The sequence below is a fragment of the Salvia splendens genome, chromosome 16 (genome assembly GCF_004379255.2).
Source record: "Salvia splendens isolate huo1 chromosome 16, SspV2, whole genome shotgun sequence".
Taxonomy (NCBI): domain Eukaryota; kingdom Viridiplantae; phylum Streptophyta; class Magnoliopsida; order Lamiales; family Lamiaceae; genus Salvia; species Salvia splendens.
In genome coordinates, this window is record NC_056047.1 from 2667900 (window position 1) to 2687305 (window position 19406).

Consider the following 19406-nt stretch of genomic DNA (forward strand, 5'->3'; position numbering starts at 1 on the left):
GATAAATATTGTATGGTAAATGAAATAGGCCTGGCCCAATTTGATTGATATCTTCAACGGCCCATTTAGATAAATTATTATGGGATAATTGTTTTTTGGTGTTACTTATTGCTTTTTGTACCGTTAGGTTTATTATATCTGGAAACTAGGATTCTCTATCCTATCAAGTCAAGGGGATTTCTCCGCGTTTCATGCTAGGCAGAACGTACACGACAAGAATTTCGCTACCTTAGGACTGTTATAATTATGACCGTAGTTTAGCGGTCGGCTCTCTTGTCATCAACAGGTCACCAACTGTCTTGATCTTCCGGCATTGGCAAAGAGTAAACTCTCATGCATACATTTTAAATAAAAATAGTACTCCTTGTACATGTGTTTCTAGAAAATATATAGAGACCCTCTCTACCGAAGTTGACAAAATAGCCTCGTAACTTAAGGCAAAATCGCAGCGACAGAGCACGGGCAGTAAGGCTGTTGCTGCATCAGTTCCGGTAAGTTGCCAATGTAGTCAAATTGAATTACCAATTGAATATTTTTAGAACAAATCATCCTCAAACAATCAAAATCTAGATCCCCTTATAAATAATCAAAATCTAGCTTGCACAAGTTCGTCAAACAGCTACACCTGATTACTCTAAATTAAGCATCTAATATAACTCTGCTTTGTCAATTGCAGCTCTTAGAGCATCTGCACCAAGACTCTTTAGAACCTGCATAACAAGATAACATAATTTGAGGACTTTTTATACCGAAGAAAGAGGTCGATCATTACTAAAAACGGGACTCTGGAAACGAAAGATCGTGTAAAACACTAGTGATCAAACCTCGTTTGCATCTTTGAACGAGCTGCTCTCATCTTTCCTCTGCCAATGCACACGCCAGCATCTAATGGCAGGCAAAAGAAATGTAGAAATCAGCGAAAAAGATCCTTTTTTAATGTTTTTTAAACGTGACACGATGCAAGGAAAAACAACGTTTGATGAGGCAAGATCATGCCCTAATATAACCTTTCTTTCCCAAGACGACGAGCAAGCTCTTCAGCTAAGGCTTGGCCAGGTGCATCGCCATCAGTTGCCAGGATTATACGAGACGCCTGAAAGAAAGATCAAGAAATGCAAGAATCTCATGTTCATGCAGATTTTTAAGTATGGTATTATTGTTACTCTCGTTGTTTTAGAATATCTCAAACCTTTTCGAAATAGTCTATGCAGTTCCACAAGTATTGAAAGGCAGTGTCCTGATGTAACGAAAACACAACGATACAAGTGAATTTACTATAAAGGCAACCGTAAAGAAGAATAATTTCAACATTGATCATAAGTTAGTAACCTTTTCTTTTGATGGTATTCGATTGACTGAAACTGTCTGTGGTGCACCGCCAGGGACACTGACACAGTTGCAATAACCAGCTTCTTCGATTGATAGCTTGTCTATTTCGCCTTCAACCTGTAAACAGAAAGGAGGAGGTCAGAGTAGTGAAAACAAGGAGATAACTATAGAGAACTTTAAGTAATCAAGTGCATACAATAATGATCTCATCTGCGTCCACAATGTCATCGATCCCATATAACATCTTCTCCGTATTTCTCCCCTGAAAATTCATGGCAAATATCAAAAAGTATTAAAACTAACAATTTACCATTCATGCGCGAAAGTAAGAAGTCAGCGCATTGCACTTAAACGAGAGTACCTGCCAGAACCTTTTATCAAGTGTCCGGTATTTGCAGCCAACATGCTGTCCATTTCGTCTGTAAGGAAAAGCAATGATTTTCTGCATTGAAGAGAACAAACTTATATTCCTTAACACATTGAATTGCCTCGATAAAAATGCAAAGAGATTGTTATCGACATCGTCAAACAAGACTAAGAATCTCCATCACCAAGATAGTTGAAATCGAGACCAAGAAGTTTATAAGTTTCACTCGATTTAGTAATATACGATGGAATGAGTTAGTAGTAAAAGTGGTTTCTTACCTTTCCACCAACAACTTGCATGACATTATTCCTCTGCAGTGTTTCCTTTGATATCATTCTTTCAGCAAAGTATCCAAGCAACTGCACCATACCAAAAGGAAACGTATCATCAACAATCGTCCAAGTGTTAATTAAAGTTACAAAGAGCCTAATCTCCACATTTTTCAGATAGCAAAGCTGTGCAGCAAAAAATGACTGTCATACCTCATTATCCAAAGGCTCAAGCCTCAGATTTTCCCGGCTGACACGAGGATTTTCCTTATTGTTGTCTGCAAAGACCTGGAACCAAGGTTACTATCCGGAAAAGGGAGCACGGCTCCAATGCTCAAAAAGAGTAGTTAAGGAGAAGTAATATAAACCATATATCACGAAACCTGGCCGGCCCATCCACATTGTAGATCAAAACACCTCCATATCGCATAACTCCTGTTTTCGTATATATCAGCAAATGTTCTAAAAAATCAACTAATTTACCATAACTATCCAAAATGCAACTCACCAACTTTGGCTGATGTGAAACGACAGCGTCCTCTGAATCGACCGCCCCCCTTTGCACTGATGCAAATGAAGAATCCATCAACATTAACAGATAACAAGACAGACATAGGCAGAGTTCTGGAAATGGTGAAATTTATATCTTACACTATGAGACCAACTACAAATCTTTTTGATAAAAAAGTGGTAGAAGCCTAAGACATTCTCTATCAATTTTAGAGGAAATCGATGAATTATAATAGAACATAGTAACTTATCCAGCAATAGAGATTTATTTTTCCAAATATATAAGTAAAAATAGAGACAGTAAAATACCTTAGGACAATACAAGAGATCAAACTGGCCAGGTGTGCAAGATTCGAACTTTACTCCGAGGGCCTCAATTTTTGGCTTCAGTTTAGCTGAATCAGTTTTCTCCACATCCATATCGACTGCTAATTCAATCGACAGAAGAGCCAAGAAATTACAATTAAGAAAGAAAGAGAGGAGGATATAAAGTGAGTGAAGAATACCTGTTGGCTTGGATAAAGGGGGGTGAGAAAAACATCGAAACCCATTACTCTTTAACGGAATTCCTGAGACTAATTCAGCAGAGTAGGGCAAGTAAGTGTTGGGGCATTCCAAAGATAGCAAATTTAGCCAAGTGTTGGAAGCAACGAGGCACGGCGGCGGAGGTGGTGACCGGTGGAGGAGCGCCGTAGGAGGCATCTCAAGCTTCCGCCTTCGACAATGGTGAATTGAGCATGCAGCTGCTTGCTGAGGAAGAAGATAAAACTTCGGTTTAAAGCGTTTCTTGAAATTCTCGCACTATATGAGTAATTAATTGGCTATTGTTTTTATCTTTTTTCATTTTCTTTTTTTTCTCTCGTTAAAATTCTTTAAAAAGAAAATAAAATAAAGGTGAAGAAAAAAACAGGTGATGTTAAATAACGGTTAATCACTGTAGAATTGCAGTCAATTATTGTTAATTATATTTGCTAATTACACGGAGGTTGTTAGCCGCTATGAAGTCCCATCTCTCCATTATCTCTCTCTGTCACCCACACAAAACATATAGAGCTAAACATAAGCCTATTTTTTGATAAGGTTTATTTCTACTGACATTCAATTCATTGTCTCTCTCTTTTAACTCACAAGTCACAACAACTTCAATTTTCCCTCCATATTCTCAACTATATTATCTCTTACGGTTTCGATTCTTGGCAGATTAATATAGTATCCAATTCCAATTAATGGCGTTGAGCTACTACGACTCCAACTGGGACTCCTTTGCGCCGGCGGAATTAGGTGTTAATCTCTTCAACCCCGACGACTACTTGGTGGACCCCATCGACGCCTTCTGCAATTCTCTCCTCTCCGACGACTTACCTTTCGCCGATGATGGAATTCCCTTCGACTTCGATCATCTCAACTCCAACTACTTCCAATATAACAATGAGCCCTTTCCCCATTTCCCCAAACGCCGAAAGCTCTGCGATTCCCAGCCATTCTACCAAGATTACTCCATCCCGGAATTTGTGCTTCCTCCGCCGCCACCGCTGCCAGCGTTTCCGGCTGCTGGCTTCAGCATGGGGAGCTGCGAGGGCGTGAGGATGAAAGAGGAGAGCTTGTCAGCGCAGAGCGTCGCCGCGAGGCAGAGGCGGCGGAGGATCACGGCGAAGACTCAGGAGCTCGGGAAGCTGGTTCCCGGCGGCCAGAAGATGAACACGGCGGAGATGCTGCAATCCGCCTATAAATACATCAAATTCTTGCAGGCCCAAGTTGGACTACTCGAATCCCTCAAGGTACTATTTTAAATGGACAAAACCAATCATTTTCTTCAATTCCTAAGAATATGAATCTTTGCTAACATAATCCAATCTTCTGGAAGGTCAACGAAGAGGAAGCATCAGTTGAAGGTGAACAAGTGTTCCAGAATCTTCTAGAATCTCCATTGATTCAAGAGAAGCTCTACTCCACCGAGCATTGCCTGATTCCTCAGAAGCTGGTGGAAAATTATCCAACCATTGATTTTAGCAAGCAAGCAAGCGGTTATGATTAACCGTTTCATTTTTAAATTTGTTTTAGTTTAGGCTAATCTTGATTAATGTTTTTATAGTTTTAAGGCAACCTCTTCTTGCCTGCCTTACGTTTAGTTCATTACAAATTGGAGTAGGGTGTTAGGTTAATTAGGCTCTTTACTTCAGGAAAAAATGCTGTGTTTTTTTCTTACTGTAAGTTCTCCTGATCCTAACTTTATTGACAAACAATGAGCATTGATTTATTTGATTATTGAGTAATCCCAAATGCAATTGCTTGTGCATTTACTACTAGAATTTAGTGTGTGTTTAAATTCGTCATAAATAAAATCTTATAACCGCAATCTTACAACCGCAATGAGAAGAATTTCAAGACGTAGGGTTTCCTAATTATTTATAATCATTCATCGGAAATTAGCATGTTTTCTTGATATTTTGGTTCTTCAAAAAATAACAGACGTATTTGACATAGTCAAAGGAAATTAAGCAGTTAATTTTTTTGAGTGATTGTAGGAGAGACTGTTTTAATATTTCTTAGGTGCATAATTAATTTAACCATACTAATTTATCTATTTATTTTATAATTTTTTAGTTCCACTATGTCTCGATATTTTGATTTATCAAATTGCAGGATCCGTACTTCCATGTAAATCGGAAGAGTTACACTAAGTCTTAAGTAATGTATCCACAAATTGAACCTTTTTGCAATAATATTTACTAACAAGTTTTGCAAATAATAGTACTACTATATTTTAGTAAAATTAACCCTCACTTGATATTACAATTACAATTACAATTACAATTACAATACACTGAATAATGAAAAAAAATACTAATTTATTTGAGATCATAATTTCACCTGGACACCACTAAAATTACCAACTCCAGAGAAGTAAAATCTATTATGATCTCAGTGAAGCCTGCAAAGCAAACATCAAGAATTTAGAAACCAATGGAAATGGCTGCAGAAGCTGAAAATGAATGAAGAATAAACCATTACAATGATCAGTGATTACTTTCTCCATTCAGTGTTGATTGAAACTGGGAGCCAATATTTAATCTTGCATCTCCTTCAACAGATGTCTGAGCCTCATCGTTCCCGAACGACAGGTGCCAGTTTCAAACCCAACTGTAGCCTGGTTCTTTGGAGACCTGCTGTCTTCCCATTATATCTCTGACATCTTTAACATCATCCCATCTATCTAATGAGGAATACATATTGGCTAGGAGGGAATACGGGGCAGAGTTACCACTGTCCAAACGGAAAAGCTCGTCTGCAGCCATTCTTGCCAAGTTCACATTGCCATGAACCCTGCAAGAGCTCAGTAATACCTCCCAAACAATAGGATCATCTTTGTATGGCATCTTTTCTATGATTTCTTTGACTTCATTGAACCGGCCAGCACGGCCCAAGGTGTCGACTATGCAAGTGTAGTGATCACTAAGCGGCTCTACGTCATATTCTTGCTGCATTGATTTGAACACCTTCAAACCAGTATCTACTAATCCAGAATGACTGCAGGCGGTTAAGACAGCAACAAAAGTTATGTGATCAGGTTCTTAAATAGATCAACAGCTTCTTCTCTGCGCCCGTTTTGAGCATAACCGTGTATCATCTCATTCCACGTGACTAAATCTTGACACACCATCATATTGAAGAACCGTCTGGCCCCATCCACGTCGCCACACTGCTGTAGATGTCAACCAGAGCAGTTCAGACATAAACATTATTTGAGTGTCCTTCTTTCACTATCAGACCATGAATCTGCCTCCCTTGTGAGAGAGATGATAAAGACGAACAACAATTCAGTGCGCTAGCGTAAGAAAACTCAGTCGGTAGCATGCCTTCACGGAACATTCACCTGAAAAAGTTAAATCCCTCTGCATCCATTGAATTAAGGGACAAACCTGCCAACACTGAATTCCAACACACTATATCATATTTGGGAGCCATGTTGAAGATAGCTTTTGCCACTTCTATTTTGCAACATTTTGAGTAAACAACAATCAGTCCACTCCACTCGTAACATACAAATCCATCGAAAGCTCAGCTTTCCACAAGGCAGAATGAATCTGCTTCCCGCCCTCTAAAAGCCCCATGGAAGCACAAGAACTGAGAATTATAGCAAATGTAGTTCGATCAGGCCTCGCTTTTCTAAACTGCATCTCACTAAAGAGCATCACCGCCTCCCTATGGTATCCGTTCTGGGAATAGCCCGACAGCATAGCATTCCACGAGGCCAAACTTGGCACCGACATACCATTGAAAATTCGAAGCCCCGTTTCAATATCACCACTTCTCAAGCAGGCAGCAAGCATATTAACACATGTGACCTCATCAGGCTCAACCCCACAGCTCTGCATTCTCTCCATACACTCGATCACCCTCTGCAAATGGTATCCCTTGGCATATCCTGCGATCATAACATTCCACGAAACAACACTGACTTGAGACAAACTGTTGAACAATATCTCTGCACAGTCCATACATCCAAGCTTTGCATACATGTTAAGCAACGAGTTGTTCCAGTGCAAATCTCCCAAGAAACCAACTTTAACAAGAAGCCCATGTATCTGTGCTCCATGCATCACATGCCTTTTCCCTTCGTTGCCATCATCATCTACACCAAATTCACATTTGGAACAAACACTCAACACACTTGAAAGAGACACACAATCTATGATCCTCTCTCGATGCATCAATCTAAACATATCAAACGCTTCATCCACGCGATCAGCTCCTACCAACCCCTCCATCATTGCAGTGAACGACACCTCATTATGTTCCGGCAAGTCCCCAAACACCATAACCGCATCTTCTATAGAAACACACTTCATATACATTCCCAACAAAGCATTCCCCACATACAAATTCGCGTTGAGTCCGAGCTTCGTAGCAATTCCATGGCACTCCCTGCCACACGCCAATTTGCCCAAACCCCCACAAGCACTCAATACACTGGCCAACGTGAAGCGGGTGGGCAATAATTCAACCTCATTGCGTAGTAACCCGCCAAGGCCTTATCCTCAAGACCATTTCTTGACAGCATACTAATAATCAAGTTCCAAGAAACTGCGTTCCTCCCCGGCATTTGATCAAAGACTTCAAACGCATTGCCGACATCATTTAATTTGCAGTAAGAGTCTAAAATAGCGTGGTAGGAGAATATGTTTCTGTGAGGCATTTTGTCGAACAGGCGGCGGCCGGCCTGGGTGTGGCCGCATTTTGAGTATAGCTCAATCAGGCGATTCACCAAAAAAGTATTTGAAAATTGGTAGGTGCGGAAAATCTGAGCTTGGATTGTTTTTCCTGCCTTATAAGCTTTATTATCTATGCAACTTTGCAGCAAATTCGCTAACGAAGCTGAGGCATTTCTGCTTTGCATTTCTAACAAATTGCCGGAATTCCATTTAATCATCATTTTTAAATTGAAAAAAATGGCTTGGGTCTTAATTGGGCCATGTAATAAGCCCAATATTGTCCATCCAATTTTTTAATGGTACAACAGAATGAAGCCATAAACCAGGATGTACCATCACCTACTGCACAGAACCCTAATTCCCAAAATCCCCCCATCATCGTCACCGCCCAAATCAAATTTGACAAGAGGTGGAATTAGTAAGCTGAACTGTATCCAGATGGACGTCGGTGGAGTGGACTCTGACGGCCGCGCATTCACTAGCGCGGAGGAGATGTGGCGGGAAGCGGTGGGGGACGGCGACCCCCTAAAGAAATCGCAGTGGTATTCGGAAGGCGTCGGCTACTGGCAGGTCAGTAAGCTCTGCTTGTTAGGGTGTATGTTTGAGATAGAAGAAAAATGGAAGGCTACTTGTGCAACTATTTTGTTTAGTTGATGAAAAATGTGAGCTTTGTTTGATTTTTTTGGAAGAGGAGGGTGTCGAGGCGACGGTGGATGGAGTGCTGGGAGGGTACGGACATGTGAATAAACCTGATATAGAATGTAGTGAGGCATTTTTGAACTCGATTTTGGCGGAACGATTTCCTGATGCTGGCATAGGAAGACGTCTTGTTACTCTTGGTATTATTTCCTCCATCTTCCAAGAATAGTAGCATAGAGTGAAAAAAGCTTGAATTTTTATGAATGCGTAGTAGTGTTGCAAAGTTGTGAGTTAGTTAGATAGTTACAGAAACCGCTATTGGCCCATCCAAGTAAATTGGTAAATTAGCTTGGATTATGTGTTAAAATGGAAGCAGCTAGAAATTCTATGATTGGTATTCCCAAAGATTTTGTTGTGAGGATTGCTTCAGTTTGTTGGAGGTTTGATTTTTTATTTTGTACCTGCAGATTGTGGCTCCGGGATTGGCAGGATCGCCAAGAATCTTCTTATTAGATATTTTAATGAGGTGATCTTTCCTCTCTTACTTCCATCTTCTCTTCTGCTCGACACTTTGTGCCTTTCTCAGTTGTAGTTGCATATAACACATACTGAAGGCTAAAATCTTTGACGTCTTGACATTGTTGTGAATATGCTATGTTTCAATCCAGGTTGACCTTCTCGAGCCTGTTTCTCATTTTCTAGATACTGCTCGGAAAAATTTGGCCCCAGAAAACTTGATGGTCACAGATGATCATAAGGCTGTCAACTTCTTCTGTGTTCCTCTTCAGGCAAGATGTAATTTGCCTTTAGTTTCTCATATTGTTTAGTTAGTCTTCAGTTTAGAAATGCATGATTTATATGGAGACAACATATAATCCGGTGGAAAATGGAAATGCCATGGTTGTGAAACTTATTAGCTTATTGTGATTATTGTATCATTATTGGAAACTCTAAAACTCTCTCTATGCATTTTTTGGTCTCCTTTATATAGTCATGGATGCCCTTGTTTTACTTTATGATGTGAACTTTTCTCGGTTGATGGCCCATATCAATATAACCTTGTTTCTTTTTCTCAAAACATGAAAATGAGTACATTTTTGTTTGCTGAGCTTTTTCCACATCTTATTTTAGGAATTTACTCCTGAGGCAGAAAGGTATGACATTATATGGATTCAATGGTGCATTGGGCATCTTTCAGATGATGACCTTATGTCATTCTTCGAGAGAGCTAAGGTAATAGACTAATTGTTCCCCTCTTATTAAACAATATTAATTGGTCTCCCTAGAGCTAAACTATTTCTGTTTTAATTGAGTATAAGTAATCATCTCATCTGTCCGTTTCAAAAGGTCTCTCACGCTCATTCATACTGGCAATGACCATTTAGATTTACCCATTCCTATTTTTCTTGAATCTTCTAGACTAAGTAGCTTTGTCTTTTAACCTAGTGTGCTTACAAGTACATATACGAGCATGCATCTTAATATCTTCAGAGCTTGAAATTTAACTCCAACCAGAATTGGAAGAATTATTCCATATTATGCAGATTATCTTAGCAGAGAATACAAGTTTATGTCTAAAACATGATTAGTTATAAAATAATTTCATGTATCTGCAGCCTGTTATTTGAATTTCGTTAATCATTATCTGATGCTTCATCAATGGAATGTACAGGGCGGTCTTAAACAGGGTGGCCTATTTATTTTGAAGGAAAACATTGCAAAGAGTGGTAAGGATTCGATCTATCAATTTTCCTGCATGGCGGATACGCGTTTATGATCTTAACATATGAAACAGCTAGTTTCATTGCAGTTTCTACAATGAATCTGATGCCAATTCTCATTCTGTAGGCTTCGTGTTGGATAACCAAGACAAGAGCATTACAAGATCTGACTCGTACTTCAAGCAGCTCTTTAAAAGATGTGGTCTAAACATTCTCAAAATGAAGGTATATCTGAATTCTAGTCTAACATCCATGCAATATTTCCGACTTCACAAACACGAATCATTGGAGTTTCGTTCGTACATTTGCTATCAGGATCAAAAGGGATTCCCCGGCGAATTATTCGCTGTAAAGATGTATGCATTAACGACTGATCTGCCGAAGCAAACTAATAATTCGAAATCAAAGAAACATGTCAACAGACCGGGCATCATCAGATAAGAGTGAAGGAATGAAGATGATAATCCATTGCTCAAGAAGATATTTTCTATGTAAAACCCCATGAATTTTGTGTTGTGCATTTCACTCATATTATCTACACTTCAAGCTCACAGTATTCTGTTTTGAAGAAGCTCGAAGGAATATGGGAAATCTTTGTTCATTATTTACTGCCTAGGGTGGAAGAATTAAATTCTTAAAACTGAAATATGTATTTGCATTAACCACTTTGCTTAGATAAAGGTTGATTCTAACCATAAATATAAAATATTTATAATTATATTCATTCTAATCCAAAATATCTTTTTATAAATTTTACTCTCTCCGTCCCGGCTAAGAAAAAAGTGGTTGAGTGTATTAATTGGAGAGAAAGAGTTTCCAAAAAAGGAAATGTGTCATCTTAGTTAGGACTAGGGATGGCAACGGATGCCCATTACCCGCGACCCGACGGATTTTTCTCCTATTAGGATGAGGATTTGGGTGAAAACTTGTATCCATGGGTCTACTAATGGGTGAAAAGTCTCACCCATCGGGTGGGCCGGGTCTAGTAATGGGTGAAAAGTCTCACCCAACGGATGCCCATTACCCGCGACCCGAACCCGTCACCCGTGGAGACCCGATCCAAAATACACTGATAGCCCATTTTGCTTTAGGCCCAGCCCAACATAGCCCAACTTTACATTATATAAAATCCTCTCCAAAGTCCAAACCCTAGCCCCAGTCCAAAATCCTCTTCAAGTTCAGCAGCAAGGTGTAGCAGCAAGGGGCCATGCTTGTGCGCTGTTTGCAAGATGCAAGTGCAATCTGCTATGTGCTAGTTCACATATTGAACTTCTCTGATCATGTATTAGACTGATGGTAGTACTTGATGTTAAGTGATGAATGATGGTGCTGCTGAATTGCTTAATATGTTTGTTGTTTTCCTGTATTTTGTCATATTTACTGTTGTTATGCTGCTGAAAATTTAAGATGGTTAGAGGGTATGGGTACCCGACGGGTATATTTTACCCGGTGGGTCTGGATCTGGGTGAAAAACTCCACCCGTGACAGTTGATGGGTTATCCAACGGGTGAAAGTTTTTTCTAAAGGATCAGGGTCTGAAGAGGGTAAACCCGATGGGTTTCCACCCATTGCCATCCCTAGTTAGGACAAACTAAAAAGGAAAATGTGTCATCTTAAGTGGGACGGAGGGAGTACTATTTTAGTAAATATTAATAAAGATGTATTTTGAAGATCTAAAATTTAACTTTTTATTTTGTAGTTATTTTTTATATTAGATTAACTTTTGCTAAAGCAAACTGCAGCATAACCAGAAGCATCTGCAAATTTCTCAATTAAGAATATTAAGAAGTGGAAAAGCCCTTGTGTTATTTATACTAATAATATGCAAAACCCAAAGCCCAGAATAAATGTTCGTGTACATTACTTCTCATTGCAGTTTTAATATTTTAATTATGAAGAATTTAAACAAACAAAGTAAACAGGAGCACTCAATAAATCACATTTGGGATTACACAATAATCAAATACTAAATCAATGGGTTCGGATCAGGAGAACTTACATACTAAGAAAAAAATACAACATTTTTTTCCTGAAGTAAAGAGCCTAATTAGCCTAACATCCTAATTTTGTAAGCAATGAATCAACAGAAGCTAATAAGAGGTTGCCTTAAACAAAAACAACTTTAATCAAAATTAGACTACACTAAAACAATTAGAAATAAAACGGTTAATCATAACCGCTTGCTTGCTTGCTTGCTAAAATCAATGATCGCTTTTCCAGCAAATGTCGATTGGATGTTTTTCCAACAGCTTCCGTGGAATCAAGCAATGCTCAGTGGAGTATAACTTCTCTTGAATCAATGAAGATTCTAGAAGATTCCGGAACAAGTCTTCTTCACCTTCAAGTGATGCTTCTTCATCGTTGACCTTCTAGAAGAATGGATCATGTTAGCAAAGATTCATACAAATGAATATTCTTAGGAATTCAACAAAAATGATAAGTTTTGTCCATTTAAAATAGTACCTTGAGGAATTCGAGTAGTCCAACTTGGGCATGCAAGAATTTGATGTATTTGTAGGCGGACTGCAGCATCTCCGCCGTGTTCATCTTCTGGCCGCCGGGAACCAGCTTCCCGAGCTCCTGCGTCTTCGCCGTGATCCTCCGCCGTCTCTGCCTCGCCGCGGCGCTCTGTGCGGACAAGCTCTCCTCTTTCATCCTCACGCTCTCGCAGCTCCCCATGGTAAAACCCGCCGCCGGAAACGCTGGCGGCGGAGGAAGCACAAATTCCGGGATGGAGTAATCTTGGAAGGGGGCGAAGAATGGGTGGGAATGGCAGAGCTTTTGGCGTTTGGGGAAAGGGGGAAAGGGCTGATTGTTATATTGGTGTTGGAAGTAGTTGGAGTTGAGATGATCGAAGTCGAAGGGAATTCCATCATCGGCAAAAGGTAAGTCGTCGGAGAGGAGAGAGTTGCAGAAGGCGTCGATGGGGTCCACCAAGTAGTCGTCGGGGTTGAAGACAGATTGGAGCTGCGGATCAACATCTAATTCCCAATTGGAGTTGAAGTAGCTCAACGCCATTAATGGATAATCTGCCAAGAATCGAAACCGTAAGATAAGAAGGGAGGGTGTTCGTTGAAAATAAGGAGGGAAAATTGAACTTGTGTGAGTGAGTTAACACTTAAAATAGAGAGACAATAACTATCACTTCACTAGCTTTGAATGTCAGTAGAAATTAACCTTAACAAATTCTACTATAGGCTTATTTTTAGCTCTGTGTGTCAGTGTGTGTCAGAGAGAGATAATGGGGAGGGGAGGTTATGGGATGGGATTTTATAACTGTTAATAACTACTCTCCTTATAATTAGGGGAAATTAGGGTTATCAAGTGCAATTCTCTTTTGATTAACCGTTACTTTACATCAGGTTAATTTTTTTTCTATTTTTCTTTTCTATTCACATTTGATTGTTTTAGTTCTCCGTATTGTGATAAAAGAAATTAATTGGTAAAATTAGCCACCAAGATATACTGTAACAGAGTTTCCTACAATTACTCTCTCCAAAACCAACTGCTGAAGTTAATTTGACTATGTCAAATAACCGTCTTATGCAAAAGTTGAAGAATGCTTTGTGCAAATTTTCGGATTGACAACTAGAAAAGTTGTAGAATATGTCTTGAAATAATATGGAGTAAAATCGTGAGCCGAGTGATTAATAATGGATAAACGGCGCATCTTTTTTCATTGCGGGTTTAAGATTTTATTTATGACGAATTAATTTAAGCAAACACAATAAGTAAATGCACAATCAATCGCATTTGGATTTAATTAATCAATAATTAAATAAATAAATGCTCATTGCATATCAATCAATGTTATGATCAGGTAACTTACAATAGGAAATATAAAAACAATATTTTCTCCCAAGTATAAAGATCCTAACAAACTAACATCCTAATTTGTAAGGAAGTAAACAACGGAAGACGTTGCCATAAAACAAAAAACATCAATAAGATTAGCCTAAAGTAAAATAATTAGAAATGAAACGGTTAATTATAAACGCTTGCTTGCTAAAATCAATGATCCCTTTTCTAGTAAATGTGGATGGGATTTGAGTATTTGATGTTCCACAGCATTTTCAGTTCTTGAATCAATGGAGATTCTAGAAGATTCTGTAACTCTTCTTCTTCTTCACCTTGAAATCATGCTTTTTCGTTGACCTTCTAGGAGATTAGATCATGTTATGAAAGATTCATACAAGGAATATTCATCACAATCTAGTTAGGATTTCAAGAAAATGATTAGTTTTTTCATGTTTTCTGTTTTCTTTAGGCACTCTTACTAAAACTAACTCATTCTAAAAACAAGTTTTTTTATCCATAAATTACTAAACAAATTGTAAGTATTTTCTTTTCGATATTAGGGACGTGGGAGTGGAGTTTATTGGATGGGATTTTATAACGGTTAACCAGCCTCCTAATTATTTGGATGATATTTATTAATGGGTATTGGGGTTATTAAATTAAATTTAATTAGGAGCTACTGTATTTATTAACCGTTACTTCCACATCAAGCTTATCCTCTTTTCTTTTTTCTTTTAAATTTTATTTTAGTGCTGTTTTGTATGTGCAAGATCCAAGTCTAACCTTTTTTTTTATCTAGATTAACCTAATAATATCATATATAAAACAAAGGAATGGGTTAGAGCAATAATTTAACTTTTAAAGGGTTTTTGTAAGTACTTTATTATAATGAGTGTATAATTCCTTAGATGTTTTAAACACTCATATAGTAGGAAAAAATTGACATTTATTTACTACACATTTTAGTTACATTTACTACGATTATATATGTACTAGTATGTCTTATCAAACAGAAGACAGGTATCGAAGCCTAAGGCATACTCCTACTTAAAAACTATGAGAAATAGTGCAAACGATATTATAAGGATGTTAAACACTAGAATCCAATAATATACAGATTAATTATATATAAATATACAAATTATGGTCAAATCCAATTATTAATCAAATTTAAAATTTTACTTAGGAAACACAACAAACTTTATTGTATTTTGCATGATTCCAATGTTGCTAGTTAAAAACTCAACTTTTCTTAGTCTGATGAGCAATGGGTAATAAGAAGATATCATTGACAATCAATAGATGGTAATTTTCTGATGGTACATAGTGTTGGATGGTTATTCTGAGATTTGGACATAGTTCATATATTTACGAACAATAAACTCATAAAATAAAGATTCAATGAGTTTTAACACAGAGTAATATTTTCTATATTTAGTAATTAATAACATAACCAAAAAAATCAAGTATTTGAGTATTGAATCACTCTTCTCCACCAAAGAAAGACAAAGATGGTGTGATACATTATTTCATCCTAGAATCTAGTACCGCACATGTTCACACTTGTTCATATCACCAAGGAATCTCTTTACCATCCCAGGCAAAAAACTTACCATTATCAGATGCTTTCACACTGTTAATAATGGCCAGCAATTTTTGGACAGAAAACTCTTTGGTGAAAAGCTTGCCTTCTGCAACATTCCTCTGAAATGGTCTTGATAGATCTGTATCTACTGTTCCTGGATGCAACAGAATGCATATAATAGGATCTTTTTTGCGCGCAAATTCGACTGACACAGTCCTAGTCACTGCCAAATTCAGGAATGAGTTTGTGATGTTTAAAAATCACTGGTGTCATTTCAAGATTCTAAACCAACAGATAAGCAACTTTTTCTTACACTGATTAAGTCCAGATTTAGAGGCTCGGTACGAATGCCACCCTCCTAGGCGGTTATCTCCGATTGAACCCACTCTGGCACTTATACTGGCGATAACTGCAGCATCTCGTTCAGTTCCAGTGCCGCCTCCAGCCTTTAGCAGAGGCCACATATGCTGTTCATGATAATTGCGTGAGCATAGTCGTGATTTTGCCCTGAAACTCGTGAAGTATTATGTGTGAACTGATCATACCTTGATGACCAAGATAGGGCCAACGGCATTGACCTCATACGCGAGAAGTAAGGAAGCTCTCTCAACCTTGTTCAATGTGGTCTCTGTACTGAAACATAACATAAAAACAGCTACTCAATCCAGTGCAAACTCACATAGCCTCTTCGAAGATCATCTCAAATTTCACCATCATCAGAATCTACTTTTATCTGCCTAAACCCAAACACAAACTAGACAACATCTCTACCTGGCTGCATAACATTTGGCACTGTTAGAATTCCAGATGCATTTACGAGGAGGTTCAGATAACCGTACTTATCACTCACAGACTTTGCTGTTTCCTGGAAATCCACATAAGGTATAAGGATAACTGATGACACAGTTCATTCTTTTGACATATTGAGTGCAAAAGTATGAATAACAGAACTTAAAATTGCTACAAAGATCATAATAAGGTGACCTTGTGGTTGATACCTTGATTGTGCTATCGATTGTGAGATCCAGCTGATGAATATCCAAGCGCTCAGCAAACTTATTCTTCAAATCATGAAGCTCTGTCGCCTTACTAGGGTTCCGGCATGTTGCCACAACATGCCCTTTGTTGCTTTTCTCTAGTAATTGTTTAACCTAAAGCAACACCAAATAAAGTTCAATCTAAAACTAATCAAGAGAATTAAATAAGCACTAATCATTCACAGAAACCTAACTTCACTATTCAACCACTATTTACTATCCAATGAAACAGAGTTTCTGATTTCCTAATCATCAATCTTCACCCACACCTAAATCAGAAACCAATTAATTTAGGCATATTCACCAGAGCTTATAATCTAATCAAACTAAAGCAATGTCACTACCGAAACCTAGATCACATCATGAGCAGAAGCTGAAATCATATGAAATAGAGAAGAACACCACTCCACGAAATCAAATTAGGCTGTCAAAACAAAAATCTCACGTTTAATTAAAAAATCTACATCTACATTACATCATTGTGCGAAAAACAAAGTGATGAGAACTCACGAATTCAAGGCCGATGCCTCTGGATGCACCTTGAACCATCGAAACACCGCCGTCCCATTGATTAACCACAGAAGAAAACGCTCGGCCGCCTGAAACCGGATTCAGGCGTCGCCTCCCCATTAAAACCCATTGGCCGACTAAATTCAGCTTCATTATCCTATTTGATTTGATTGTAAAATGAGTTCCAATAGCTGCCATTTTCTTCCTTATCTAGTCCAACTGTGCATAGATAGACAGAATTGGGCTTTCAATTTAGTGCGCGTAAATGCGATTCATGATGAAACTGGAGAAACCGGAATGTTTGCTAATGGAGAGGATTCCCGGCCACATTTGAAACGACGTCGCTTTATTAACTGCCATAAACTTCCGGTTGGGTACAAAATCGCCACGTCGAATTAGTGGATCAGTACTCGTGTATGTTGGTGAATGCGATTTTAAGTAAAATTTTAACATCACTTTATATCCGCATGATATTATAACTGCGCTTTTTAGTTTTTACTAAAGTAATCGCCTTAATCACATTTGTTTTTTCCTAAAGTAATTTTATGACTTGACTGAAGATATTACAAGTGCGCTTTCCTAGATATTATAATCAACTAGCATTAATTAGGTGGCTTTTATATATTACTCTCTTCATCCCAACTATACAAATTGATTGAATTTTTTATGATAATTAAATTAAGAGATTATTAGAAAAGAAAATTATACAATAAACTTTGTAATATGCTATCATTTATTATTTGACTGTGATTTAATGCCAAAGAGTTAATAGAGAATTAAGAGAATTATCAAAATAAAAATTTTAAAAAAATTGGGAATCATGAGGAGTAGTACTATATATATTAGAAAATGAGATTAATTTTTTATATTTTCTACAAAAATCTGTTTATATGTTTGGGATAATCTTAAAAATAAAATAAGTAGCTTTTCTTTTTTTGTAAGAGAGGCTACTATTGGATTAGTTTACTCACCATCTAATTCAACACATAGAATTTGATGTGTTGATTGGTGTTGTTTATTGCTTTGAATCATTTATATATTGGCCTAATTAAATGTTAAATAGGGAGTACGATACTAGTAGTATATTTTTGTTCTCTCTTAGAAAAGTATGCACACCTAGGTGTGATACAAATTTTAATTTATTTTATGAGTAGAAAATGAAACTTATTAGTATATTATACTAGTATTTAATTTATGTTAGTTAATATAAATAACAGTAAGGTGTTTTTTTAAAATATGATTGTGATAAAATATAACGAAAATGGCGAAACACTTAATAAATATAATTATTTAATGACTACGTGTGCGGTCAATTACATGTTGAAACAAGAATTACTTATGCTGATATGAGAAAAAAATAGTACTCGATCCTATGAGAAAACGACATATAGATTCTATAAGCAATGACTGAGATATATGTGGGACTAAGCTTAACTATTAAATAATGTTTAGTCGTTTAATCATCGATTAGTCACTAATAACACCCAGATAAGTGTGACCTGTTCGAATCTTCTATTCACAATACTTAAATTATTTTTTTGGTTTTGTATCTTCTATGCCATGGAAAGTTCGTGTGGTTATAATTGAGTTTTTTTTATTTATATTTTATTTTAGTTTAATTAAATTCTTTATATTTTCATAAAATTGCAATGATGATGCCGCAAAGTAAAAAAAAATAATGCAATTATTATTCAAATTCGTAAATTATAGAGTATATAATTTTCCATTTTTCTGTCAATCTCCATGGAAAAAAATATTATATTTATATATATAGTCCTATGTTGTGATATTGATTAGCAAACTTAATTAGGTGGAGGATAACGTTAAATTTGGGGTGAAGTGGAACACTAATGATGCGGAATTTGACTAAAAATTAGGAGAAAAGCGCGATAAGATGTTTTATAAGCACGACTTTAAGTAAAATCATTGCATGGTCATTGTAATGAGTTTTAATTATAGACTATAGTGCGATATATCCAATCAAAATCATCACACCTCAAACAGTTACCCCAATACACATATCTTATAGATGCTCTTGACACAAATATAATCAAATCCAATGAACTTTGGACTTTTCTTATTTTTTTCATTGTAGGATATGACTTGAGTTGCATTGGGGTACCAAAATACTCTCATCACTTATTAATCGATGGACGGATTTGACACCTCACTTATCAATTGCATCAACACTATTATAGAAGTTATTGGGGAAAATAATTAGTTTACCATCAATGATTATATGACCGACCTATATGTATAAGTTAAAATAGAGGAAGACTATGGTTTTGCAATTATCATATTTAAATAGAGGACCGTGGATTTGCAATTATCATATTTAGAAACATATATATATACAACCGAATTTGATACATTGGCATTCCAAGAATGTACTTCATTTTCAAATCTTGATTTTGTCATACCTAAATAA

At 37.1% G+C, this 19406-nt stretch overlaps 5 protein-coding genes and 1 pseudogene across 6 annotated transcripts; 2 read left to right on the forward strand and 4 right to left on the reverse strand.

Annotated features, from left to right (window-relative positions):
- Positions 1 to 496: 496 nt before the first annotated feature.
- LOC121771953 (primase homolog protein-like) lies at positions 497 to 3394 on the reverse strand. Of its 2 annotated transcripts, none has more exons than XM_042168854.1 (13): positions 2982 to 3394; positions 2785 to 2903; positions 2474 to 2529; positions 2349 to 2400; positions 2179 to 2253; positions 1975 to 2055; positions 1691 to 1771; positions 1526 to 1591; positions 1330 to 1446; positions 1190 to 1237; positions 1008 to 1093; positions 825 to 885; positions 497 to 710 (listed from the first exon to the last, which is right to left on the reverse strand). In XM_042168854.1, exons 1-13 carry the CDS (start codon positions 3175 to 3177, stop codon positions 648 to 650), a joined length of 1101 nt encoding a protein of 366 aa, XP_042024788.1. In that variant the 5' UTR covers positions 3178 to 3394; the 3' UTR covers positions 497 to 647. The 2 variants fall into 2 exon arrangements, with proteins under 2 accessions (XP_042024788.1, XP_042024789.1); XM_042168855.1 differs by having other exon boundaries at positions 2785 to 2900; positions 2982 to 3391.
- A 140-nt stretch (positions 3395 to 3534) lies between these two features.
- Positions 3535 to 4510, forward strand: LOC121771928 (transcription factor bHLH53-like). Its single transcript, XM_042168830.1, has 2 exons — positions 3535 to 4253; positions 4340 to 4510. Exons 1-2 carry the CDS (start codon positions 3702 to 3704, stop codon positions 4508 to 4510), a joined length of 723 nt encoding a protein of 240 aa, XP_042024764.1. The 5' UTR covers positions 3535 to 3701.
- A 789-nt stretch (positions 4511 to 5299) lies between these two features.
- LOC121770862 lies at positions 5300 to 7873 on the reverse strand (annotated as a pseudogene).
- A 136-nt stretch (positions 7874 to 8009) lies between these two features.
- LOC121772606 (alpha N-terminal protein methyltransferase 1-like) lies at positions 8010 to 10656 on the forward strand. The gene is made up of 8 exons (XM_042169777.1): positions 8010 to 8258; positions 8383 to 8527; positions 8795 to 8853; positions 8996 to 9115; positions 9459 to 9560; positions 10000 to 10054; positions 10176 to 10273; positions 10364 to 10656. Exons 1-8 carry the CDS (start codon positions 8016 to 8018, stop codon positions 10487 to 10489), a joined length of 948 nt encoding a protein of 315 aa, XP_042025711.1. The 5' UTR covers positions 8010 to 8015; the 3' UTR covers positions 10490 to 10656.
- Positions 10657 to 12249: 1593 nt separating this feature from the next.
- LOC121771929 (transcription factor bHLH53-like) lies at positions 12250 to 13066 on the reverse strand. The gene is made up of 2 exons (XM_042168831.1): positions 12512 to 13066; positions 12250 to 12414 (listed from the first exon to the last, which is right to left on the reverse strand). The coding sequence occupies exons 1-2, from the start codon at positions 13064 to 13066 to the stop codon at positions 12250 to 12252; spliced, it is 720 nt and encodes a 239-aa protein (XP_042024765.1).
- Positions 13067 to 15252: 2186 nt separating this feature from the next.
- Positions 15253 to 17304, reverse strand: LOC121770728 (C-factor-like). The gene is made up of 6 exons (XM_042167489.1): positions 16979 to 17304; positions 16430 to 16582; positions 16203 to 16296; positions 15977 to 16059; positions 15745 to 15898; positions 15253 to 15654 (listed from the first exon to the last, which is right to left on the reverse strand). The coding sequence occupies exons 1-6, from the start codon at positions 17174 to 17176 to the stop codon at positions 15419 to 15421; spliced, it is 918 nt and encodes a 305-aa protein (XP_042023423.1). The 5' UTR covers positions 17177 to 17304; the 3' UTR covers positions 15253 to 15418.
- Between the last annotated feature and the right edge of the window lie 2102 nt (positions 17305 to 19406).